The sequence below is a fragment of the Pantherophis guttatus genome, chromosome 5 (assembly GCF_059756535.1).
Source record: "Pantherophis guttatus breed Tessera chromosome 5, ASM5975653v1, whole genome shotgun sequence".
In the NCBI taxonomy this organism is placed as follows: domain Eukaryota; kingdom Metazoa; phylum Chordata; class Lepidosauria; order Squamata; family Colubridae; genus Pantherophis; species Pantherophis guttatus.
This window is the reverse complement of record NC_142067.1, coordinates 49,835,574-49,862,846: the sequence shown is the minus strand read 5'-3', so window position 1 is coordinate 49,862,846 and position 27,273 is coordinate 49,835,574. Positions and strand designations below refer to the sequence as shown.

The 27,273-nt window shown below is 34.8% G+C and overlaps 1 protein-coding gene across 3 annotated transcripts; it reads right to left on the bottom strand.

Annotated features, from left to right (window-relative positions):
- Nucleotides 1-1,083: 1,083 nt before the first annotated feature.
- On the bottom strand, nt 1,084-27,273 carry JAM2 (junctional adhesion molecule 2). Of its 3 annotated transcripts, XM_034427752.3 has the most exons (10): nt 26,901-27,262; nt 18,649-18,714; nt 15,555-15,668; nt 14,066-14,218; nt 12,502-12,707; nt 11,279-11,381; nt 6,850-6,957; nt 4,584-4,599; nt 3,829-3,868; nt 1,084-2,449 (listed from the first exon to the last, which is right to left on the bottom strand). In XM_034427752.3, the coding sequence occupies exons 1-10, from the start codon at nt 26,959-26,961 to the stop codon at nt 2,417-2,419; spliced, it is 900 nt and encodes a 299-aa protein (XP_034283643.1). In that variant the 5' UTR covers nt 26,962-27,262; the 3' UTR covers nt 1,084-2,416. The 3 variants fall into 3 exon arrangements, with proteins under 3 accessions (XP_034283643.1, XP_060542361.1, XP_087751178.1); XM_060686378.2 differs by lacking the exon at nt 4,584-4,599 and having other exon boundaries at nt 26,901-27,273; XM_087895052.1 differs by lacking the exon at nt 4,584-4,599 and having other exon boundaries at nt 15,555-17,304; nt 26,901-27,261.

Below are 27,273 nucleotides of genomic sequence, written 5' to 3'. Positions count from 1 at the left end.
GAATGTAACAGTACAGTAGATGTGTAATAATAGCAGTAAGGTTCCTTAAATGATTAGAATTTTTTTATGCACACCAGTGATTACTCTTGCTTGGCAGCCTTTTTCTGGACTCCACATTTTTACACAGAGTCTTTTAAGGGAATACTTGCTTTTGAATAAACAGAAGAGCCATTAAGATTGTAGATAATTTCACCACAAAGTCCATAACTTGCTGATACTGGTCTTTAGTAAATAATTACTTTAAAGATAGTAAGCAAGCCTATAGTATATCAAGGATATTAAAAACTGAATATTCTTCATTACCAATTTAATAAAGGAGTACATATTTTTTTTAAATCTTAAAAGAACAGTAAATGTTTACCCGCCTTAATGTTTACCTCCTTAAATATTGACTTCATTTTGAGAACTGTGAAGTATGATAATTTATCATTTATTTTTGAAAATTATGTGGCTGCCAAAACAGATATTTCTAGGATTTTTAATATAAAAGAGAATTGTCAAAATGCAGTTTGTGATTTAAGTTTATATGCTTATATTAATTTTTTTACATGTCATAAATTTGATTAAATTCAGATCTATGCTACAACTTTTATTTGTGACTGAAAAAGAATCACAATGTTCCTAGTGTTTTAAAATTTCAACATTCTCTTTTATTCTAGCAAAACACTGGTAGTACTAAATGATGCATTGCTTTGTTAGGTGGCTGTGTTTTGCTTTCAAATTAAAGATTGTATGGTATGTGCAAAATACTCTGAAATCTATTGCATTGTTTAACAGTTGGAGATACAAACACCTGAGTATCATATAAAAAAACTCCCTCCCCCCTCTCTCTAAACGGCCTTCCTAGACTATTAAATAATAAAATAAAATGTTTTAAATAATATTTTTGGCCCAATTTCACTGCAAGAAAAAACCCAATTTGAAATAATGGACAGAGTGAATTTGTATTTTTTGTCACTTAGGTTGGGAAGCAGCCTATATATCCCCAGGTAATTCTGTATATTTTTAGCACCCCCAAAATCATACCATTGGATTGTATGGCAATCTTTTTTCGGTGTTTGGTGGAAAACAAAAGATATAATGCCATATTTAGGCTTCATTTATTTCAATGACCAATCCCCTTTCAAAGTTGAAAGTCCAGTTATACAATTAGAAAAGTGCAGTCCTTTGTCATTAAGAGGTTGCCAGCTCCATTTGGTTCTGAATAGATTACACACATATTTGAATAAAGTTTCAGACTAAATAAGAACACATATTTTTTATCACTACAATAACAATTGTCTTGATCTTAGCCCTACAACAGCAACAAAACATTTACCCTCAAATCAAATTAATGATACAAATTGACAGTAATTTTCAAACCAATTTGTTAGAAATGTTTCTGCTTCATGAAATCAACTGGTTATTATAAATTGAGACAGACTGATTGCAGTTATCTTCCTTCCTTGGCAATGATAGCAGCAGTTTTAGTGGTTGACCTCTAGAGAAAGAGGAAAGAGCAAGTCCTCCGTGAATGCCAAAGCACCAAACTCTGTTTTGGAATAATATGGATAATTGTTTAAGGCTATTCCAGTCTCAGAGTTCGTTTCAGAAAAGTGGCTTTGTAATTAGCCTCTTAATTAGGCCAAAGTGCTATGTAATCCAGTTTCTGATCTTAGCGCCTAATGCTTCCATCAACCTCAGAGAGAAGAGATAGCCTTCTCCTATAGTTTGTCTCCACAAACTTATTACTCTATGTAAAAAATGGGAAATAGTATTTGCTTATCACAACTGGTAGCCATTTTTAGTCTTGTCTTCAATGAATTTGTCTAATTTTCATTCCATGCCATCCAAGCCAATAGTAGTCACATTAATTAGCAAAAATCCCAAAAATTAATAATGTGAATACTATTTTTTTGTCTTCATGGGATATTTTCATCCATATGGCACCAGAAGGGCATGGGAGCTTACACTGTCAGTGAGAAAACCAATCTGTCGTAATCTTCATAGATTACATAATGTTATAAAGCCTGGTCATGGTTCCAGTAATTTCCTATTTTTTAATTCTATAAATCTCAAAACACTGTTCCTGTTTAGGATACCTTCATAAATTTGTTTGCTCTTTCACACACATTTTTCTACTCAACAGTACCCTTTTTGAGATCTAATAATCAGAACTATGCCATTAGTTCACTATTTCTTTACATGTAGGCATGTGAAACAGCAATATTTATATTCTGCCAATTATTTCCACTCCTTTTTTAAACAAGCAGCATCAGACTAACATTTTTAACAGCTTTTACCACCTTTTAGCAATAGAATCTTGAAATCTGCCACCAGTTGTTTCTTGTTGCACTTAACATTCTTTTTATAGAAGAGTTCAAACATCTCTGATATTTTCTGCAGCAAATTCTGATCCTCAGAAATCGACTTTCTTTTAAATAATAAAGGACTTGGTGTGCTTGAAATCCTGTAAACATATGTAAACAATAAAAATATATTTAAAAGAAATCCTAAAGGAATTAAATAATTAACATAATTCAAATTCTAGTAAAGTTAATGCAGTAGTATTTGTAAACAATCAGTGGTCATGTATGTACTCATCACACTAAGAAGATTATATGTAGGTGTACAAGGTATGCTACTTTGTATCATCTTGAAACAGAAGAGTACTGACCTGCCTTTCGAAATTTCTTCCATGTCTCCCAAATACTGTACATACATACATATACACATACATACATAATACCAATAGCACTTAGACTTATATACCGCTTTACAGTGCTTTACAGCCCTCTCTAAGCAGTTTACAGAATCAGCATATTGCCCCCGACAATCTTGGTCCTCATTTTACCCACCTCGGAAGGATGGAAGGCTGAGTCAACCTTGAGCCTGGTGACATTTGAACTGCCAAATTGCAGGCAGCCAGCAGGCAGCAGAAGTAGCCTGCACTCTAACCAGTGTGCCACCGTGGCTCATAATCCCCAAACTGTAACAATGTACCTGATGCTACAAGAGCAAATATTCTTTTGCTCAACAAATATTAGGAGCATTATCATGCCTTTCATGTTGCAGAAGGTTACTAGTCAGCTTTGAAACATTGGGGTCATTTTTATAATAATCTGGTGTATGCATGTGAACTGAAGTCAAGACACATTGGGATGAATCCATAGTTCATGGCCACTTTATGGCCATTATGCAGTGGCGGTTGCTCCCTGTTCTGTCCGGTTCTTCCGAACCGGTAGTAAAAATGGTGGAAAGTTCTGCCCACCCGCCTGGACATCAGGTATGATATGCGCAGAAGTGCATGTGCGTGCTCCCGTTGCAAACCAGTAGTAAAGTGATCATGTATGAGAAAGATCATAGCCAAAAAGAAGTACATTTTTCTAAAGGTAGACTTTTCATTTACATCATCTTATAAACTTAAAAATATTTGCCATGGCCCATATTGTTTCTCTGTACTATGTGATAATGATCTTATGAGAGGACAGGTATCCAGAGTCAAAAACTGCTATGACACCTTCAAAACCAACCAATATATTTCTATACCTTAGGTAGGTAATTATATAAACTAAATTTATGTTTAAATATAAAATAGCCATCTGAACCCTTTTTTCCCCTCCTGAAATATTAGTGTTCATTTGAAGGGATACCCAATGGCTGAGAAACATTTGAAGGGAACATTTATGTTGGGGAATATTCAAAATCAAGTCGTATCTTTTCCCTACCTATTTCTTCCCCAGATTCAGTAAGAATATATTACTAGGTTCAATTGACTTGTCCAATTTTTAGCTACTGCACTTTACATAATAGCTGTGTGAAACATGCAGATAGATGCAGAATACTCACTTTTTCACTTTCTGTAACTCTGTACTTGGAACTATTGTTCCTGCTCGTGAAATTAAAAAAAACAACCATTTACATCTGAGGACTTCCGGTCAATTAATCTATATATCTCATGTGTATAAAGGTTTTTCATGCATACTTCAACTGTGTTTCCCTGAACTGAAACCAAAATTTATCAGCTACCTGGATAGTGTACTGAGGAAAATATTTTCATTTGTAAAGCTACACCAGTCATCAAATTTTAAAATTTTGGACTGAGTAATGCCTTATTTTTTGTGACCATAATAATATTAATGTGTATAAAACCCTCATGTTGAAATATTGCAACAGAAATTTGGTTTGGCATTTTGTTCAAATGAATTTGTCTAAATAGAAAATGTATACGTTTTATGAAAAAAGTAGTTACTATTCTTTTAATTAATGAAAGTGAACTATATACAGTATTTAGTCCAATGGCCATAAACTATAAAAGGAAGTATACTTTATACATGTTCAATGATGAAACTGTATAATGCATAAAGAAAAAGATTGCCCAATGACTACTGTATTCAAATATTTTTAAATGATATATTAGAAATCACTCATACTCTTTAAATATTTTTCAGCTGTGCCAAAATTTATAGGTTACATTCTTCAAAAGGTAATAATGCAACTAAATCTACTCATTCTATTCAATTGCTTCCACAACCTAGTAGAAATTATGATTAACATTTTGGCAATACAAACATGACAACAGACAGAAAAGTAACTGTACTTACATTGAAGAATTTCTTTCTAGAAAAATAAGAAGGAAAAAATGCAATAACACTAATGCAATTTGATACTGCTTAATTGCAAAGTTTTTGAAAAATTAATTATTACAAGAGCATTGAGTTGCATTGAAACAAATATTGTATTCTCTCACTGATTTTTGGACACATTCTTTTTTGTATTTCCTATAAGACTGCAGTTACATATTATCATGACTTGCATGGTTGAAAGTGTAATCATAAGCAGGGGTGTCAAACTTGCATTGTCACATCATCACATGACGTATTGTGACATTTTGCCCTTCGCTAAAATGGGGATGGGCATGGCCAGTGCATGATGCATCTGACCCGTGGGCCACAAGTTTGACACCCTGATCTTAAGGAATGTTTTTTCTCTGTGTGAGTTTTCCTTGCAGATTGGTGCTTTTTCTCATCCTGCTAAGGGATAGCTTATCTTGGAACATTTCCTAAATAATCTGAAGAAGTTTATTGAGCACATGCTTTTTACCTAGTGTGGATTGCTTTGCCATGGAATTAGAAGTAGGTACTGGTTTTAGCAAACCTAGTCACAGCTATTTCTTATCTAATGTTTTATGTGTCTGAGCAAAACAAAAATTATTTTTAAAAAAATTATGATGTGCTATGGAAATGCTTAAAAATACAAACTCCTTTTGATCAATTATGAAAATATTCAAAGCCACAATAGGGCAATACTTCTTAGAAATAACTACAATATTACAAAATAGTAAAGATAATTTCAGAAATTGACGGAATCTAGAGAAACATTATATGGAGAAAGAAGGCAAAATTAGGATACAGATTTTTTCCCCCCAATGGAATTAAGACATTGTTAGATTTCTCCTGTCTGCTCCCTCAAAGAATAAAGGCTCTGTTTTGCTGCTAAGAATCCAAATTGTTCTCTTCCTTTTGTGGCTCATTGTTCCTATAAGAGTAACGCATACAGAGAGCAAGAACTGACCAGCTGCTCTGCTGAAAGTGAAGTGGATTTTATTTCAGCAAAGTCTTTTGTAAATGAGTGTGCTTCTACTCTAATCCGGCAGAGGGAGTTAATAATGAAAATTCTACAAAGATTAAACCTGCTGTCTAAACATCACTCTTTGGGTAAAGAAAAGTGCATTTTAAAATTGCTAGTATGTACATAATTGCATTTTATAATCCAGAATGCACCTATTAAGAGTTCAAATAATGATTCACATTGAATTCCAAAAAGGAATCTAGGTATACATGAGGGAACAAATGTAGCAGATTCTGATACAGTATTCAATTTAGCAGACATATAATCTTAGGGAAACTGCAGCTACTCTAAAGATTTGCAGTGAGGCATTGTAATCATAAAAGAAGCAAAGTGTCAGTCTAACCTTCCTGGCTTTCCACAAGAATTTAAAAACTCGACTCTACCAATTGACTTGGGGCTCCAAAAGAGGGGTTTCCTTTGGGAGTGATAGAGCCCATCTCTCTCCTCCCCTTCTCATCTTACTCCTTCCCTTCCCATCTTTTAGTTAGGGATGAGCATTTGGATTTTTATAGTATTTATATTGTCCATTGATTTTGTATAGTTTTATCTTCTTTAATATCATAAACCACCCAGATTTACCACCTGGTAAAATGAGTGGCGAATAAATTTAATAAACAAACAAAAAATAAACGCACCTTTTCAGAATTGTACTGCACAGTCCTACTTTCTGTGTTAGAGTTAAGTTTGCCAAACAGTTCTATGATTTTCATAATTTCTGATAACCTCATATAGAGAAAGACTACAATAGCAAGTTAGACATTTTTTTCCAATGTGAATACTGGCACATTTCTAAAGGAATCTTTATTTTTGTGGAGCTGCATTATTCTCTAGGCATGTCGTTCCTCAATAATAGTAGTAACGCAGTCTGCTGGAATACATGGAAGTGTCTCCCAAATTATCAAAAGAACTTTAAATCTAATTGTACTTAATCAGTAAAAAAGAATATAAATTCTGTTGATTCTCCAACCAGGAAAGGGTTAGTCATCTTTGTGTGTGTGTTTGGCGGTTAGTGGGGTGTCAACATCATCACCTAGCCTTTATTAGTGTACACAATGAATTCAATGCACATAAAAAAGGGTAGGATTTTGAACATCCACTTACTATATGTGCACCATTTTTATTCCCTCCCATCTCCCATGAAGGCTTCCACTTCTGTTGTACTAATTGTAATCACAATTCTCAAACAAGTAGGCAATGAAATATTTGTAATACTTCAAAGAAAGGGTAAACTCTACTTACTTGAAAAATAACCTTTCTTCTGTGCATAATATACCCCAAGACCACAGGAAGCCATTATTAAGACCACAATGACCACCGAAGCTATGATAGCACTTACATTAAGGTCATCTAAAATTCAAAACAAAATGAATATATCAGGAAGGGATTCAATACCCAAAGTATTTATTTTGAGTAAATCGTCTTGAGAGAAAGCAACAATGACTAACATTCAATCTTAAATGAGAACATTAAATAAAAACCTTACTAATATGTTGTTGCATGTAAACAATGAAAGTTCAGTTTTCACCATCATGATGAGTTTATTGAGTGGCCTTATCCAAGCTTCTATCTCTGTGTTCTTATCGCCATAATTCTCCAATAAGATAATCACTGAAATTCTTCAATACGATAGAAAATAATTGTTACAAAGATGAATGGTGAGGTCTGTGAAGTCTTAAGTATGCAACAAAGTCACTTTGAAGAACGCTTTATTTATTTTTTTCAATTTTTTTTCCTTGTGAACATCCTACAGAAAAACTTATATTCTGAAGGATTTAGCTATGAAGAGAGCAAACTATAGCTCATTATATTATCACTTTTTCCAAAAAGGTTTCATTCTAAATCTCAGATGTCAAGTGAATGTAGTTGGAAATAATGCAAGACCAAAATAGAACACTGCTGCAACAGTAAAGGTAGAATTTAAATGGCCACTATACTAAATAGATAATAGAGTCTTCTGGCAGTAGCCAATCAATATTTCCAAGAAATCTAGAATACATGATTGAAAACCTCAGCAGATGAGATAATGTATTCCACTGGTGTCAAACTCGATCACATCATGTGACATATTGTGACCAGTGATGGGATTCAAATAATTTAACAACCAATTCTCTGCCCTAATGATTTCTTCCAACAACCAGTTTGCCAAACTGCTCAGAAAGTTAACAACCAGTTCTGCCGAAGTGGTGTGAACTGGCTGAATACCACCATTGATTGTGACATTTTTTGCCTTTGCGGAGCTGGGGTGGGCGTGGCCTGCACATGATGCATCCGGCCCACGAGCCGCCAGTTTGACACCCCTGTTGTACTCATATATGCATTTATTACCTTTGCCAAATAGTTTTTTCGGCATACCTGAGTCTAAATACTATTGAAACTACCATCTAAGTACATATATGGTAGGATTATGCTATAAACAGGAGTTAGCTTCCATTGCAATCATGAAAGCACAGGATATATTTTGCTGCTTTAAATATAGCACAAATGTTTGAGCATATTTTAGGGGTACAAAGAGAATGATTCTGACAATGACAATGTAGATATTTTCATATGGGGAAAAAATATTTGATATCCTGTTCCCATTGCTACATGATTTGTGTACTTTAAAAGTATTTAGATTTCTATTTAAAAATAAATGGTTATATCTTATTTTAAGATTTCATGCAATACAGGTCCATATTCAAAATTATCAACATTTAAGTCCTCCACTGCTGCTCCCTGGTTTTGAATGGGAGCACTTAGGAGTGACCCAAGATGACCTTTGGGCAATTGAGTGACCCAATTGTCCAAGGGGGGGGGGTGTTCTTGAAAATTCCAATTTCCTCTGGAAGCTATCAAAAAGTCATTGGGTGTATCCATCTTCCCATCAAGCAGTTTCATTTTCTAAGTGTGCCACAATTTTAAACTTTTACTTTTTGATTTCACTGTTTTATTTGCTTATTGTTTTAAAAGGTTAATTAATGGTAGAGTGCTGATTTATCTCAACCTCTTGCCTTTTCTCTTTTTTTCTTTTGATATATGTTGTTTTTGGATAACCTCTGTCTCTTCTGTATGGAAATCATGGTAATGTTCAGGGGTGGTGAACAGCTCTCAGACTCTCACTACTGAATTCTGTATTTTTTTGAATTTGTAAAACATCCAGAGTTTATTTCCATTGAACTTTTCTTATAATCTTGGATTGATAAAGGCAACATACTTTTTTTGTTCTTTGTTCCCTGGCTAAATTTCACAGATTAAGATGGCTGAACAGTCTCTGAAACCTAAGAAAGGAGAGTGGGGTGATGAGCAGCTTCCAGCTGGGTTCCTCTCTTGAAAACTTGATTAAACTTTAATGATTGTTAAAATAATGTTAAGATCTGAAGCTTTTTCTTTGGATGTGGATGAAGATACACAAAAAGACTTTGATCGAGTTCTAGATCATGGCTGGTGAACCAACAAGGTGGATTTCATCTGCTGTTCCGATTTCATCTGTTGTTCCAAAGTTTAAGTCTATACATCCTTTAATATTATGGTTTTGACTAAAAAGGAAAGAATAGATTCCAGATCTCTACGAAGTCTGAGGGAGACTGAACGAATTTATTACAGTTAATTGCCAATTACTTCTGCTTGCACTTTGATTGGAAGATAGACCTATTTTGGAGATTGAATTTAGTATATTTAATTAAGCAACAATTGACTAGATACAATAGTAAGAAACAATCAATTAACTTTCGGGCCAAATTTATATATATTTTTAAATGTTTTAATATTTGTATTCTATGTTTTTTATCTTGGCTGTACACCGCCCTGAGTCCTCAGGGAGAAGGGCGGTATATAAATTGGAAATTAAATTAAATTAAATTAAATTAAATTAAATTAAATTAAATTAAATTAAATTAAATTAAATTAAATTAAATTAAATTAAATTAAATTAACAAATATTTAATCCAGAATGTTTTGTTTGTAACTTTTGGATGATTTTGGATAAATAAGATGGTAAATTTTCTACGGGTGGATTACAAAAGCAGCCTGTTAACAGAGAGTTTCAAAACTCTTGTTTTGTTTCACTGATATTGTTTTTTCTGTTAATTATTTTATCATTAATATAACATATAGAAAACAGGTCAACAAATTGCAAATAGATGTAGTAGTTTAAAAAAATTGGAGGGCTTGTTTTGCAAGGAGTGGGAACTAATGTAGTAATATATTGATCAGTATTAAACTAGAGGGGATAATATGTGTATAATGTCTTTTTTGATGCACCTTTTTAATGCTTTAAGTGTTTTGTGTTTTTTTCCCCTTTTGTCCTCTTGGGCTTTTTTTTTTTTAGTTCTGTATTTTGTATTTTAACTTTGTTTTGAGTAAAACAAAAACATATAAAATTTTTAAAAAATTACTCACTTGATCACCATATTCTAATATCTATTGTTATGTTCAGTAAAAAATTAATATAGTACAAGTAATCCTCAACTTATGAACAAAACTGAGCCCAAAATTTCCATTGCTAAGCAAGGCAGTTTATGACCTTTTTGCCAGTTGTTCAGCGAATCACAGCAGTTTATAAGTAGATCATGTGGTTGTTAAGTGAATCTGGCTTTCCCCATTGTCTCTGCTTATTGAAAGCCAGCTGAAAAGATTACAAATGCTGATCACATGATCAGTGGTGGGTTGCCCCCGGTTCGCACCAGTTCTATAGAACCGGTAGTAAAACCGGTGGAAGGCTCTGCCCATTGACCCTGACGTCATCAAAATGCTTCTGCGCTTGCGCAAAAGAGTGTGCGGACCCATTGCAAACCGGTAGTAAAGGTAAGTGGAACCCACCCCTGCACATGACCCTGGGACAGTGCAGCTGTCATAAATACATGTCAGTTGCCAAATGCCTGACTTTTGATCACATGACCATGGAGAGGCTACAACAGTCATAAGTGTGAATAGAATAGAATTCTTTATTGACCAAGTGTGATTGCACACACAAGGAACTTGTCTCAGATGCATAAGCTCTCAATGTACATACAAGCAATAAGTGGTAAATCATGATTACAATCAGAAAATACAATCATCATAAATCATAAAATGCAACACTCACTGATAGTCCTAGGATATTAAATAAAAGCAATCAACATAAATTATAAGATACAAACAACCAAGTTATAGTCATAAGATGCTAAAGGAGTAGGTAGTGGGAGAGATGAGAAGGATAACAGTAATATAGCTCTGCTATATGGTTTGACATCTCAGGGCATAAGACAGTGTTGTGGAAATAAGTTGTTTAGCAGCATGATGGCATGGAGGGAAAAATTGTCTTTGTGTCTGGTTGTTTTGGCATGCAATGCCTATAGCATTGTCTTGAGGGAAGAAGTTAAACAATTTATTTCCAGGATCTGAGAGGTCTGCAGATATTTTCACAGCCCTCTTTCTTGCTCATGCAGTATACAAGTCCTCAATGGAAGGTTGGTTTTAAGTAGAGGACTGCTTGTAATGTGTTTAGTATTAATTGCCCTAAAATTTAGTTGATAGAAATTCTGTGTACAAGTTTCAGACTTATAAGATTGGTTCTTACAAAATGTAAACGGTAAGCTTGTCAAAATAGTGCCTTTAAAAAAAATTAAACTGGTTCTGGACAATAAATCCTCTTTAACTTATAACAATTTAATAGAACCATTATCAGGCCTTATTTGCATTTGATATTTACCCACTTGCATCCTCTTCACAGGACATCTTTTAGGCCGCCCAACTTGATTATGAGCTTCACAGTAGTATTCCCCAGTGTCATTCTTTGAAACAGGATTGAACAGCTAGTTTAAAAGAAAATATAGCATAACTATCGGGTAAAAGGTCCATGAACAATTAGATCTACAAATTTCCTATGTATTCCTTTGCATCATTTAGAAATATTTATGTACAATATGTCAACATTTTCTAGTACTAAAAATGATTAATTCATCTAGCAACTAATTTAATGAAGTAAACTATCGTTTTTCAGAGGAAACCTAAGCAAAACGTAGCATCAAATTCTGAAAAGTTGGTGGGGTTGTATATATGAGACTGAAAGATGATAAAATAAAATAGAGGGAAATGAAAGTCATAGGGATGTAAAAAAATGGACTGGAAGTCACTACCCATTTTGGCTTTAATTTCTTCAAAGTATGTATCAGATATAGAAAGTTAATTATTTGTTACATGCAAACTGGTATCCTTTTTTTAAAAAAATGTGCTAACCATGTAAGAATAAAGTGATAAAATACTCTTTAATTACCAGAATGGTGCCAATGAAAACAGATCCAAAATATAAGCTACAGTTTTTCTATTCAGCTAAGGTTACTGTTCTGTAAGAATTCAGCACATGCTCAGTGATGAAATTTGTATTTCAAGCCTGATTTTATCACAAGCAATGCTCTTGTCAATCAATTGTTTTTCTGGTATTGTCCTCAAAGTGGGATGAGATTCAGGATCCCTGTTCAGGCAGATTTTATCACCAACAGGCCTTTGGAAATAATCCTGTATGTGTGTAGTAGACTTCAGACATAATGGACTTGTAGGCAGAAATTAGTTTGAGATCAGAATGAAGGGACGTTTCCAGTACCCATTTCTGCAGTAATGGTGTATACTTCCCAGTTAACATTCAATAGAATATACAAAACATTTCTAAAATAACTAAATTCCTTAGCATTGTTCCCATTCTTGCATCAGTTCAATCCCAATTATTTAATTCAGAATGCATTTTTCTCATAACTGAACTTGTAATTAAAATCTTCATGATGTGAATAGCTTTGGCAATTGGCTTTCTTTCTTTTTTCTTTTTGTTATTTCTATAGTTCCATTTTGAATTTCTTCAATGTTGCTATAATATAGTTTGAATTGTTTTGAGGCCTGGAAAGTTACACACTAAGTGTCATTGAAGAAATGTAAACTTACCAAGGTTCCTGTTGTAGTATTCAAAGTATAAGAAATTTTTTCTTTTCTGAAGCTCCAAAAAAATGTGTTCTCAGGCAGAATAGCACCATTCCGATACCACCTGTATTTTGAAGCTGGCACACCTTCACTTTCTTTGCATCGCAATTCTACTACTGTCCCACTCAGGGCTGAGATAGGCACTTCACAAACAGGAGCAGATGGTGGCACTAGAAAATGATGTCATATATCTAAGACAAATACCCATATTTCTAAATCTGAATATTTCTTCACAAGTTACTCAAATGAAAGTTTGAATGGTATGTTTGGGTGTTTATATATATAAAACATCTGCTATTTCTCTGATTATAATCTTAAATCAATTAATAACAAAATACCAGTATATCAGTTGTATTTTCCATATACATTTTCTTTCACATTGTTGGAAGGAAAATCCATCTGGTTTAGGGGTGGGTTCTACTTACCTTTACCACCGGTTCACAATGGGAGCACGCGTGCATGCTTTTGCTCATACACAGATCACCCATAATGATGTAGTGGCGGGTGGGCAAAGCCTCCCGCCGATTTTACTACCGGTTTTATAAAACTGGACCAAACTGGGAGCAACCCACCACTGATCTGGTTCAGTTCCAAGCTGGGAGAAAGATGCTGGAAACAACATGGAGGCTGGAGGCTGATTGGAAAGAAGGTCTATTTATTGATGAACAGAACCACTAGGATTTGTGATTCTGTGTCAGCTAAACCAGAACCACAAATCCTAGTGGTTCTGTTCATCAGTAAATGGACCTTCTTTCTATACAGCCTCCAGCCTCCATTTTATTTCCAGCGTCTTTCTCCCAGCTTGGAACTGAACCATATGGGTTTTCCTTCCAACAACAGTATTAAATAATACAAGTGAAAACTGCCTATGGTACCACACTTGCTCAAGTAAGCAGGATGGGGGCAGGTGATGCTGAGGCTAGAAAACATTATTTCTCCATTATAATACCTGCATTGTGGAATAGATTCCCTCTAAAAATTAAGCTAATATGCTCTGAAATAGTCTTCTAGAACCCTTTAAAGGCTGAAGTCTTCCACAGGATGCTTTGTCATCTAAACTTGGTTGTTTATTTTTATAGTAATAGCAATAGCACTTAGATTTATATACCACTTCATAATGCTTTACAGCTTTCTCTAAGTGCTTTACACAGTCAGTATATTTCACTCAACAATCTGGGTCCCCTTACTTTAACCGACCTCAGAAGGATGGAAGGCTGAGTCAACCTTGAGCCAGTGCATTGTAACCACTGCACCACTATGCCTCTTAAACAAATTATAGCTATTTTGTTTAAAGTGCCTAACAAGTTTCCCTAATTTTCCTACCTTTCTCGTTTATAGTCATTTAATTAACCCTCATTCAAATAGATGCCTTTATTTGACCTAAAAGGTTTTTTTCATAAAATTGTAATATTCCTGTATTTCATCTGTATCAGCTCTCAAATTAAATTTAAAGAAAAATGAAGCTGCCCTGCAGAATTAAAATTAAAATTTAATTTAAACTGCTGATAAGATCCTTTAGATTTCTTACCCAAGACTACGAGAGAAATTTCCACTTCCCCTGTTCCTTGTCCTTGTTCTGTGGGTGCACTAATTTCACAGCGATATTTTGCAGAATCCTTTCTAGTCACATTTTTAAGATGAATGCTTGAGTGCAATATTTCAGCTCGACCTTTAAAATTACCTGGAAAACAATAACATTTAGAGAGAGAAATGAGAGGGATGGAGGAAGAGTTGGTGGCAGCTATATAGACTCTTGGATGACTGATTTCTATGTAAAAGATAGATACGAAAGTGGTTTTCTTTTCCAGTGTATAATACAGTTGCTTTCCATTCCCCAAAAGACATTTTCTTTTGAATTATTTTACAGTTTTGTATTTTGTATTAGCTTTTTAAAAAATCAAATTAAAATTTTCAGACAAAACAGATGCAACTACATTTTTGTTTTTCTTTTCCTGCTGCCTGCAGCTGAGGCAGTGGCTTTAACAATCTTTGTTTGCTACTGTACAGAGTTCTTCCCATAAAGGTAATATTGTCTGTTCAATCCATATTCCATGTGGGGAGGGGGAGGGGGGTAGGATAGGATCAGGATTATATTTTTACTAAAATTCTCTTAGGGTGAATATTACATCATAGTCTTTCACCAATGTATCCAGATACGTATTTCTGCCATCATTACCAAATCCTCTGCATTTCCCCCACTCTAGGAAAGTCCCTTCCCAAAAGAGATTTGCTTAAACCAGGACCCACAAGAATAGTGTTAGAGCACTCTAGCCAAGCTTTAATTGGACTGAAGTTGTTTTCACATATGTAAACTGCATACTTATCTTTTCTGTGTATTCCTCTAAGCACCTGGAAGCATGCAAATAAAAAAGGTTATATCTGGTTAAGCCACTTTAGTCAGCAGCCATTTCTCCAAATAATCATGGTGACAGTTTGATCAGAATAGCTGCTAAAGTCCAAGCTCAATCCAGGACAGGCGAAATAAGATTTACAGACAGACAAATCATGTATTGATTGACCAATGGTTCTCTCAGCCAGTGGTAGGTTTCAAATTTTTTTACTACCGGTTCTGTGGGCATGGCTTGGTGGGCATGGCGGGGAAGGATACTGTAAAATCTCCTTTCCCACCCCACTCCAGGGGAAGGATATTGCAAAGTCCCCGTTTCTTCCCAATCAGTTGGGACTTGGGAGATAGCGAATAGATGGGGATAGGTCCAGTCAGAATTTTTACTACCGGTTCTCTGAACTACTCAAAATTATCGCTACCTGTTCTCCAGAACTGGTCAGAACCTGCTGAAACCCACCTCTGCTCTCAGCCCAACATCTCTCACAGGATATAGTGAGGAAAAAATGGGGAAAGAATGTATTTAATTGAAAATCTTTGAAGGGTGATGAAATATAGGAAATAAAATCTACCAATAACCTTTATTTGACCTCTAATTGATCCTATATTTGGGGTCATTAACGTGCTACAAACAGCAAATTAATGCATAAACAACCACAAAATATTTGCTTACCTACAAAGACACCATTCAAGTAGACAAATGAGACAGTGGAGCCTTTAATCATTTTCCACTCAATCCTTGCACCAATTTCCTTCTTTACATTGTGCTTACAACTCAGATACGCCCCTACAGGAAAGAGGAAAAAAATATGATTGTTTTCTCTTTTGATATAGCTTATATTGAAATCGTACAATGCAACCAACCAGCATAACATGAAAACTGATTTCAATAAGATGATTCTGAATGACATTTCACAAATTGTATTTTGAACAGAGATTAGTTACCTGAATACCCTCATTCTCATAATGTCTGAAATACTATGTAATTTGATGTAAGTCTATTATAAATGGTAGGCACATTTTTTCTTAGACCTTGTTTTAAATTGATACATTTATCAGACCTTTTAGTTATCAAAACTATGTCAACTTCCAAGTATAACACATAATGGTGGACAGGGTAAGAATAAATCTCAAAAGTATAAGCAAACTCTCACTTTAATTCAAAGTAGGGAATGGTATCCATTAATGTAGAAGTCTGTCAAATTTAAGAAGTATTTTATGTATACATACTGTAAAATAGTGGAATGAAACAAATTTTGTCCATTGCTTTTGAATATACTAACATGGGATTTACTATGCAACATGTGGGAAAAACGCTGGCTACCCAGGAAATTAAATCTTTTATCTTGCAGAATGCTCATTTTCAATATTTATTAGAATTCCTGAACTTCAGATCACTAGGAATACCCAAGCTATCATTTTTCAAGAACACTCTTTCAAACGTTTTCAAAAGGCACTGTTTTAAAGACAGTTTTACTAATGAGATGTTATATTCTTAGAAAATATAAACAATGTTACTATAGGAGACTTCTAGAGCCAAGTAGTGGAAATGGCTAGGCGGTGCTTTTCCTGAAATTTAGTTATCAGGAGGTCAGAGTATTTATATTTTTTCAAGAATAAAGGTTATTAATCAAAGCATTTTTGTTTTCATAATGTTCTTTTTTTCCTATTCCTTTAGCCTTTTTTAAAAAAAAATGATTGTAGTGTGCGCATGAATTTTAATGAGGACTGCTAAAACAGAGAATATAAAATCTATTATTTAACATGCACATGAGGAAAAAACTCAATTTTTTCACATATCTTCACAAAAAAATAAGTGTTTTCAAATTGAATTTCTCATTGGTATTTCTTAAGAGAAAATAAGAGAAATTAAACAATTGAATGAAAATTGAGAGGTATTATATAATATTAAAAACCAGGCAAAATGTTTCTGAAGTACACAGTGATAAAAAAAAAAGCAAAATAAACATTTTAAAAAGTGAATTTTGGAATGGAGAATTCACAACAAAAATTTCAAGAAGGAAAGATGAAGACATTTTTGAGAAACAGACTCTTTAAATAAAAAAGAATAAAGTAGTTCAAGGTCCAAGCTTTTAAAATGCTAAGGTTTCCCAAATTAATGAAAATATGCTTGAAATATTTTTTTAAAGTATGCATTGTCCAAACTTCCACTTATTCCATTGTTGTGCAGACACAAATTCAAGCTCCATATAAATCCTTCATTAACATATTCCTTTTCAAAGTATTCCTGCTTGACCTATCATGTAACAAGATGGAATGTATGTCAAAAATGTGATTTATTAATCAGAAGCCCACAGCAAACTTGATGAGTATGGATAACGGCAAGGATAGGAACTTGTGTTAGAAAGACAGGGCTTCAACAGAACACTTGCAGAGAAGCCAATATTGCTTCTGTCTTGGATCTGAAAGAAAAAAATAGCCTGGTGTAGGAAATTTTATGAAATATTTATCAAATAGCAAAATATGTTTTAAAAAGACAGAAATGGATCATAAACAAAGAATAGTATTCCTTCCACAAAAAGTTGACACATGCAAGTTTCTTCTTTGTTCTAATCTTTCATCAAGGTGAAATAGTATGGGAAGGGATAATTACATAAATTATTTCTACTTCTTGGCAGTCCACAATACTGAAGCAATCCTGAATACATGTGCAAGAAATGTTAGATACTTATTCAGAAGTTATATGTCAAAATATATCACATAGATTATAGCAATAATCCCAAATTAAGCAAATTCACAAAATTTGATGAAAACAAATTTTCAAATGTTAGAAATCTGTCCATGTTCCTGAAGGAGAAAGACTGTAGTAAAAGTGTAGTTTTATTGTAAGATCAGATAACTTGAAGCCTAACTAGAAAAGAAAATATTTGGAAAACCTTTCTACCCCATGGAGGTAGGAGGCAGACTTTAAAGAACTGAGAAGGTAGCCTCCCATAGATTCCACATCAATGAAGGAGAGACCTTCATGAATGCAGAATTTTTGTTACCTGTGAATTAGAAGAGCCAATAATGGCACTTAAAAATCAAACTAAAACTATCAGACAAAACTAGGCTGGAACATCAAAAAAAATCAGTTCAGGAAACATATTCCTATCTAAATTTTGTAATGTGAACAAATGAATACCAAATTCCCAAAGGTAAAGGAAATGGGTTCAATGGAATTGAAAAAAAGGCAGACGTGATTGGTAGGAGAGAATGGAAGTCTGGAAGTTGGAGTAGAAGTTGCAGGTGACTTTCCCAAATATCAACCCACCCACTGCAATGTATGGGATTATGTATAATATAATTCTGTGAATACATTTATTTTCATTGTTTTAGAAAGATTTGAACAAGGAGTAACATAATTTATCTACTGATAATAACTGTGAATAATCATTAAAAAGAAATTCCAAGGTTAGTGCTATGAATGTTTTCAAATAGATTTAAGTATATTTTAATTTTTTTTTCTATTAAACACATATGATTTAATACATTTTTGAGTTTAGCTGGATCACCTATGAGAAAAGCTAAAGAACATTTGAAATAAGTATATTAATCAAGTAACTAAGTGATTCTGGGTGGACATTTTATGTTTTTACAACCTACTATACTTTAGTGATATGAGCCTTCCTGACTCTTAACCTTGTTTCTGCTTTTCTATGCTTTCAATATACTGTAAATATTTTTCTCAGAACACACATGCACAAGTGTGTGTGTGTGTGTGTGTGTGTGTGTGTGTGTGTGTAAGTAAAATAGACATACTATACCTTCAAATTCTCTTGCTGTGACACGTTTATTGTCTGAGTACACGGTGATTCCATATGTCTTATAATCTGAAAAGAAAGAAAAACTTACATTAAAATGTTCATTATTTTTATACTGAAACAAACGAAAACAACCACTCCTTTTCTTGGCAATCATACTCTCAAACTGCTTGGTGTCATTTACGGTAAATTTATGGATTCCTATGAGAAATCAAGGGTTTAGGTTTTATATATATATATAAATATGTATATGTATATGTGTATGTATGTTTGTGTATGTGTATGTATGTGTGTGTATGTATGTGTGTGTATGCAAATTTACCTTGTTCTTTTTTGAAACTAGGTTTCATGTTATATAGAAGGGTGTTTTTTGTAATAATTTTATGTTAGAAGCAGCCCTGTTTATTATTTGAAATTACATCCATTTTCTTTGTTCATTTAAGATGTTGAATTTGCTCTCGGTCAGAATAAGTAGGTTTCATTTTGTAAAAGTACTTTAAATACTTTAGATAAAAAGATACATTATTGTTTTTATGATTAGGAAACACAAAAGAAGAACTGATAAACATACAAGACAGAGAGTATACTAGAGATCAAGCTTCATTTATTTTTAATGGCATAGCTTCCAAACAATTTTTTAAAGTCAAATAGTCACTCATCTCAAAAACCATTGCCCAACTGTGACAATGTGTATGATACAGAAGGTCATATTTCTGTTTCATCACAGGGAGTCCAAATCAATCTTGATTCACGGAGGACCATTGTGAAAGAACAAAAAACATCCTGCTTAGCTTCTTGGATATTAAGACAAAAATGCAAGAAACACAAACAGAACCCAACTACTTGCATACAGTTGCTTCCTCTATCACATCATAGGGCAGGAAGGACCCTTAGAGGTCTTCTAGCCCAACCTCCTGTCCAAGGCAGGAGTCCTTACACCATCTGGGACAAATGATTGTCAAATCTTTTCTTTAAAATCTCCAGCAAAGCAACTCCGGGAGGCAAGCTGTTAAATTTATTACTCATTCTCAATGTCAGAAATTCCTCATTTCCAAGTTGAATCTCTCTCTGATAAGTTTCCACTCATTCTTCTTGTCCTGCCCTCGGGTGCTATGGAGAATAAATCAACCCCTTCTTCCCTTTCAATTACTATGAAATAAATGAATAGATTCTGAAAATTAATTAGATACAATCAACATTGTTTTTTGTGCATAGGAATATCTACAGAACAATTAAAACTCGGACCACACGTTTTCTGAATAGTTTTTATCCCAGAGCTATAATTGCACTCAACAATGAACTAAAGGGCCACCATCAGTGAGCTGTTGGACAGCATTACTTGGTCTGTTGTGTAGATGTTTGGGTGGTTTAGGGATGGGCAATTTGTGGTGGGTGTGTTTGGGGATTGTTATGTGTGTTGGACCTGGTCTTTGGGTGTTAAATGAATTTCGTTATATGGATATACTGTGTATACACGAACAATGACAATAAAGTTATTATTATTATTATAAGAAATACCACTTTCCTACAAGCAACAACTGGAAGGACCACAAAATAGACAAATAGAACATGAAGAAGCTAAAGTTCTCTGAGACTTTAGAATTCACGCAGACGAGGATCTGCACACAACACCCCAGACATAACAGTTGTTGATAAGAAAGACAAAAAAAAAAAAATTGGATAGTAGATGTGGCAGTACCTGGAGGCAGCAGAGTAGAAGAGAAAGAATAGAAAAAACTGAGAAAATAATAAAATATAAAGACCTGCAAATAAAAGTAGAACAATTGTGACCAAAGAAAATAAGCACCTTGTGTGCAATTCCAAAACATCTAGGGCATCACTTGAACACCACTGGTATTGGCAAATTCCCCATCAGTCAATTGCAAAAGGCAGCTTTATTTGGAACAGTTTATCTCCTGTTATCAAACAAAATCAATTGTAATTGTTTAGACTGGATTTGACATTTTTTTCCAAACAACTGGGATAAGCAAATGATTTTGTTTGATGGTATTAAAGATATCATATTTATTATTTTTTAAATACTGTTGTTTGCCACCTACAGTAACTTGTTTGTCACTTGAACAGCTATACATGCATTTTTGACAAATAAATAAACATCGAGTTATATAAGGCAAACAGTAGATATGACATTTTAATCTCTACTATTATATTCTATATGTAGATTAAGATCTTAGACTCATTATAAATGAGGGGGGAGGGGGATGGAGAGAGAGAGAGAGAATTCTTTAGAAATTTCATTTTGACAAATTATATAAAGGTTCAAAGTTATCCAAAAACATGCTTACCAGCTACTAGATCCCACAGCAGTTGAATATCATAAAAAACCGGATATATATTTAAAAAAAAAAATGAAACAATCTTATGGCATTCATCTATATGAATCATTTATTATTCTGTTTTAACTTAAGATTCGTATGTCAAACAACCTAAATTTGGGGTTTTCCCATACAACAATAGAGAAAGTATAATAAAATATAGTATAAAAAATTCCCACCCATACAAATATGGTACATTTTGTGAACACTTTTGTTGCTTGTTTCCTTTTTCCAAAGGAGAAAAAAATATTTATATAAACCCTTTCACCTTGTGTTATTTGGAAAGATCTTTCATAACTATGGACAAGTTCCAAAACGTCTAACCAGAATCACTTTCAAAACTGTGATTAGAAAAAAGGAGTTCAATGCTCAGTACTCAGATTAAAATTAATAGAAAAAATGAACATAGTAGTATAGCCTTTATTGTCATTGTACATCATATATATAACAAAATTGGTTACATAGTTTTAAATTTTAGTGAATATCACCTACACAAAAATCCTCAACAATTCAGAATTATAAACTATATTTTTAGTAACCAAAAATAATTAGGATATTTCTTGCAAATCTTTAATGCTATGTCTTCCAAGTCTGTTTATGGATATTATAACAGTTTTAAATAGTTTTTAAATATTCTTTTGACAAATGTAATGAGTAAATCTGGCAATAGTTTAAAAAAAAAACTGAAAATTTTTCTACCAATTCTGTTCTTCTGAAAATGAACAGGAAAATAAGTTAAACAGTTTAACATTATAGAAAAATAGATTGATACTATTATACTGTATAGAGTTTATGACAAAAACAACAAAAGTGTGGGAAAGGTTACCAGTTGATAAAACATATATATTACAGTATCTTTTCCCAGTATTTCATTCAGGTAGGTAGATGAATTCTATTGTTCTGTGTTTTGGGGGAGTGAGGTTATTGTTTATTCTTGACAATGGGGAGCTATATGTATTGGTTTTCTCTAATGAACAGCTGAGTAAATCAACACATACATGCATACTTTTAAAGTACAAATTTAAAATGCTTAAAAGTATGCATTTTTCATTTTAAAGTGCATAAGTAGATACATCTTAAGATGTTTTTAGAATAAGTCTCACATAAATTGTATCCAATGATACTGTATGTATGAGAACACTGTATATATCATATGCATGTATATATTTCTGTATACTGTGTACATCTACATCTATATCGTATGCGTTTGTGCAGTGGTTCAAATTCAGTTCCAAAAAAGATATTCTGGAACATGTGAAAGCATCGAAGTAGAACAGAACTGAAACTTCTGAAAGGAGCTGCTAAGCAATCCCAGGAAAATATATTGTTCCAAACACTTTGAAGTACTTTTATGGAATTGAATTCAAAGCAGTAGACAGATCGTACTAATATCAACACAAACACATATAGAGATATAAACAAATCTAAATATTGGATACATAAATTTGTTCCCTATTATTTCAGGCAGAATGAAGCAGAGTGAATACAGCTGCTAAATAGGTCTGTAATTACTTTCTCACTTTTACTTTGCCAGTTACAGTGTTACTATTATCCAAACAGGACCACAGAGTAAAATTTGTTCTCCTTGCTTATACATGATATCTTAAGCCAAGGATAAAACAGCTATTCTATCAGCAGAATTTTTATATGTATGAATTAAAAGCCACATTTAGATAAAAGTCTTTATACAGTATTTATTGATTGTCCCATTTTGTACAGATATCTGTTTGATAATAGATGTTGGGAAAATTTATTCTTCACAAAATCAAACTACATAAAAATTGTCATGCCTAGTATGGCTCTTTACTTTCTTTTCCATATTTCTTTTCCATGTATTATCATTTCAACTGCATTTTTAACTAGATAAAATATGCATTGGAAGTATGATTTAATCATCAGACTGACCTCCCCCCCAGCAAATTTTAAGTAGGATTGACCTAGTGCAAGCCATGAGTATTTCAGACAAGGGTAAGGCAAGGAATGGAGAACTGATGCAGAAATTTCTCACATCATAGCACAAGGAGACTCCTATTTAAACATGCGCGTGCACATGCACACCGTAATAAAGACTACAAATGCTTCCACAGAGGCCCAGTGTTTTTTATTTGAATATGTTGTCATCTCTCCAGCTGCAGTGCTGTCCTCCAATGCAGCTTGCAGTCTTGAGAACCAAATAGCATCCAGAAATAATTTTTTAGTGGTAATTGTTGCTATTCTCTACACATTTTCACCAATGCTAGCAGTGGTGAGTGGTTCCCAGTCTTCTACCACCTTTTGGTGATATCACTAAAGCTGCTTGTCTTTTAATTGCAACATGTTTAATTTCTGAAAATGAAGTCTTCTTCCCATTGCTTACTAGCTACTAGATCCCACAGCAGTTGAATATCATAAATAACAGGATTTTCTCTTTTTTTCATCTTAAAACCATCCTCTCTCCTCTTCACCACTTCTATTTGCTCCCTTTTTATTTTTGTAATGCTACTAATTTTCAACACCCCTTGACCTTCTCTAACCTTTTTATCATTTTTACTTTTTCCACTAAAAGCAATGACTGATCCCCAAAGTAAAAGCCTGCCTTGGCCATGTTAGAAATGTTAGCAGGGGTGAAATCCAGCAAGTTCTGACAGGTTCTGAAGAACTGGTAGCAGAAATTTTGAGTAGTTTGGAGAACTAGCAAATATCACCTCTGGCTGGTCCCAGAGTGGGGTGGGAATGGAGATTTTGCAATATCCTTCCCCTGGAGTGGAAAAGAAATGGGGATTTTGCAGTAACCTTCCCCTGCCACGCCCACCAAACCACTCCCATAGAACCGGTAATAAAAAAAATTGGATTTCACCACTGAATGTTAGGGCAAGCTTTTACTTCAAGGTTAGCACTTTGCTTCTTAAGCTGCTAGCAAAATGTGCATATATTTTCTTTAAAAAAGAAAAGAAAATGAAACCACTTTTTTTTTCAAAAGTAAATGAAGTTCAGCAGAATTCTTGCAGTTACTTTAGTTTTAAAATAGTCAAAAGAAGTGTGTAGGTGTCCTGACTTTCACTTTACAATCATTTTGTAAAGTGGCAATGTACCTGGATTTATTTCAATACAATTCCAAAAGTATACCTGCAAACATGAGGTAGCTCCTTCCTATAGGTCTTTACAAAGCCTAAGCACCTGAAAGCCTTCAGAGGGCTTAACAGATAGATAACAGAACTATGGCACCCGCCGCCTTCTTATAATGAAATTACAAAGAAATAGCAACAAGACATTCTAAAGGAATTTTAAAGAACCAAATCTTTAGATAGGGAGAAAAAACATTTCAGAGAAGACAGTTTTCAGGCAACTACACGTTTCTGAAACAGTAAACGTATAGTAGCACTTTTAAGTTTTTATTTAGACTTCTATTAAAAAAGAATTACTACTATATATTTATACATTATCCAGAAATGGACTTTATGTTGTACAGAAATTAAGTACGTTTAACTGATGGAAAACTTGTAATTGCTCTCTGCCCCTTGCTTTTTCTGTGTTTGTAATGCCATGATTTCAATCCTTCCAATATAAATAAATGATACCTCTCACATAATCACATCAATGTTAAGCCGACAAAGTGTAATGTATAATTTTAGCATGGTTATAGCTTAGCATATAAAGGGACACGGTGGCTCACTGGCTAAGACACTGAGCTTGTTGATCGAAAGGTTGGCAGTTCAGCAGTTCGAATCCCTAGTGCCGCGAAATTGAGCTTCCGTTACTTGTCCCAACTTTCTGCCAACTTAGCAGTTCGAAAGCATGTAAAAAATGCAAGTAGAAAAATAGGGACCACCTTTGGTGGAAAGGTAACAGTGTTCCATGCACCTTTGGCATTTAGTCATGCCGGCCACATGACCACAGAGACATCTTTGGACAGTGCTGGCTCTTCGGCTTTGTAATGGAGATGAGCACCGCCCCCTAGAGATGAGAATCACTAGCACATATGTATGAGGGGAACTTTTACCTTTTAGCTTAGCATATATGCTATGGTTTAGCATGGAAATATGGTCCTGCATATTTCATTGTAAACTATTTTGACAGCTGTGCATTCCAGCTTCACTTATCTATGATCAACACATTGTTTGGGTGTGGTGATTTCTATTCCATTATTGTTTTTTTTTAAAAAAAAGTGTTTTAGTTTTCAATAGCTATATCCATTTTTATGAACATCAAAATACTACAAACCAATATTTTGAAACATCTGATACAATTTGTTTCAAGGAGAATTCTGTGACACTTTTAACTATTTAACAAGACTTGCTCAGAAATTTACAGTGGGTTTATAGCCACATTTTCAATAATATCCATGCCAACACTGAGAAACTAGCAAATGTAAACTAAACAAAGATAATTTTACATGCATCTATGACTAGAAGGTATTTCATATAAACCAGAAAAGGACCATCTTGTCCTCATATCTCAAATATCTTTACAAAGAACATAGACGAAGAATACAGATAAAGCATATCAAATTTGCACAAGGCATCACACTGAAAGGAACAACTTTTAAAACAATAAGTAGAACAGAGCCAAAACTCTGTTTATTAAATAATAAATAAAATTATTTAATTATTTTAAATTTTTAATCAATGTTTTGTCTTGTGTTTTTAAATAGGCTGTACACCGCCCTGAGTCCTTTGGGAGAAGGGCGGTATAGAAATAAAATTATTATTATTATTATTATTATTATTATAAACTAACAGAATGAATTTCTATTGGGAAAAGTATAAAATTTTGCATTTTAATGCGGTATCACATGCATAATATTGGGCAGAAGATTTGTTGATTGTACTGTAGTCCATAAGAAGACACTTAAGGAATTGGCAAAGCACAAGTTAAATATTAATTCAGAGCAGCAGCAATGAAGTATAAGAAATTCTACTCATCATCAATAGGATAGGTAGCACTCTATTTTGTACTGACTGACATTAAGACACATTCTTGAATAGCAATAACCTACAGTGGGGGAGAAAAAAGGGGGCAGTGAGAGGATGGACCATCACTTAGTTGATGGACAGGTCAAAAGGTTTATTGATACCCTACTAAAAGGCAGAATTTTACCCTGTTCTCGAATTCTAGGGTTGTAAACTTCATGGCAAACCTGCCTAAGAGCTCATCTTAGGTACCGTAATCGGTTAACACGGTCAGCCTCATGATCGCCTCTCTGGCAGCCAAGACAAATTCTGCAGCCTGCCTTGCTTGAAGGTATCTTCCCACCTTCACAAAGCAGGGTGAAGGATGAAGCCTCATCAACATGTTGAGGAAAGCTTTACTCCCACTTCGTCTTGGGCCAGTCTTAGCAGACACATAAAACGCTCCACCGATTCGGTGGTTTTTATTTGCGAGGGGAAAACAACAACAACAACAAACCCTCTGCAGCTTTCCAGCCAAAACAAGCCAATTAACTTTTTTGGGGGGAGGGGTGTCCTCGGTTCCTCCCGGGTCCCCGCACCGTTTGGAGCCCACGCCTCTCCCGGCAGCAACTGGCCAAGCTCGCCTTCCTTTGCCAAGCTGGATAATCAAATCAATGCGAGCCGTGGGTGGGGAAGGGGCGGGCGGGTTTATCCCCTTTTGCTTTTTCGCAAGCAGCCTCGTAGGAAAGACCCGAGGGAGCGGGCTTTTGTTTGCTCCTCTGGACCTCAAAAGTGTGAGGAAAAGCCAGTCTGGAAAGCCGGCGAAGCGCCCGCACCGAAAGAGCCTCCCCGTCGCCACAAGATGCTCCTCGCCAAAAAAAGGGAGAAAGATTTAAGGCGGCGTCGAGTTTGGCAGCTCCTAAGCTCAGAGTCCTCTTTTCCCCACCTCCGGCCAACCGTCGTGCCTCGCAGCCCAGAACTGAACCCTCGCACAAGTACGCACTCCCCACCCCACCTCCCACCCCCCAGAAGAGAGAGGAGAGAGACTTACAGCCAAGGGACCCCAAGAGGGAGAAGAGAAGCCAGCAGAGGAGGCGCCGGCAGCTCGCCATCTTCCATCCAGAGCAACAAGCTGCTTTCCCCCCTCCCGCCAAGACAAACGAGAAAAGTGGCTGGCGGGTGGTGGCGGCGGCTCCCTCGGACTGGGGGAGAAAAATCGATGCAGCAGCTGAAAGCCTTGGCTCCGGCTTCCCCGCGGCTCCTCCCTTCCTCCGCTCGCGCACCTCGCGGCGGGGACGGTGGAGGGGGGTGGGGGGGGGGAGAGCTTTGCTTTTAGTAGGCCAGGGTTTGTGAGTGTGTAAGACAGCGAGAGTGAAGGGAGCGGTGGGTTGGATCCTTGTAAGCGTGTGGGCAAGAGATAGCCG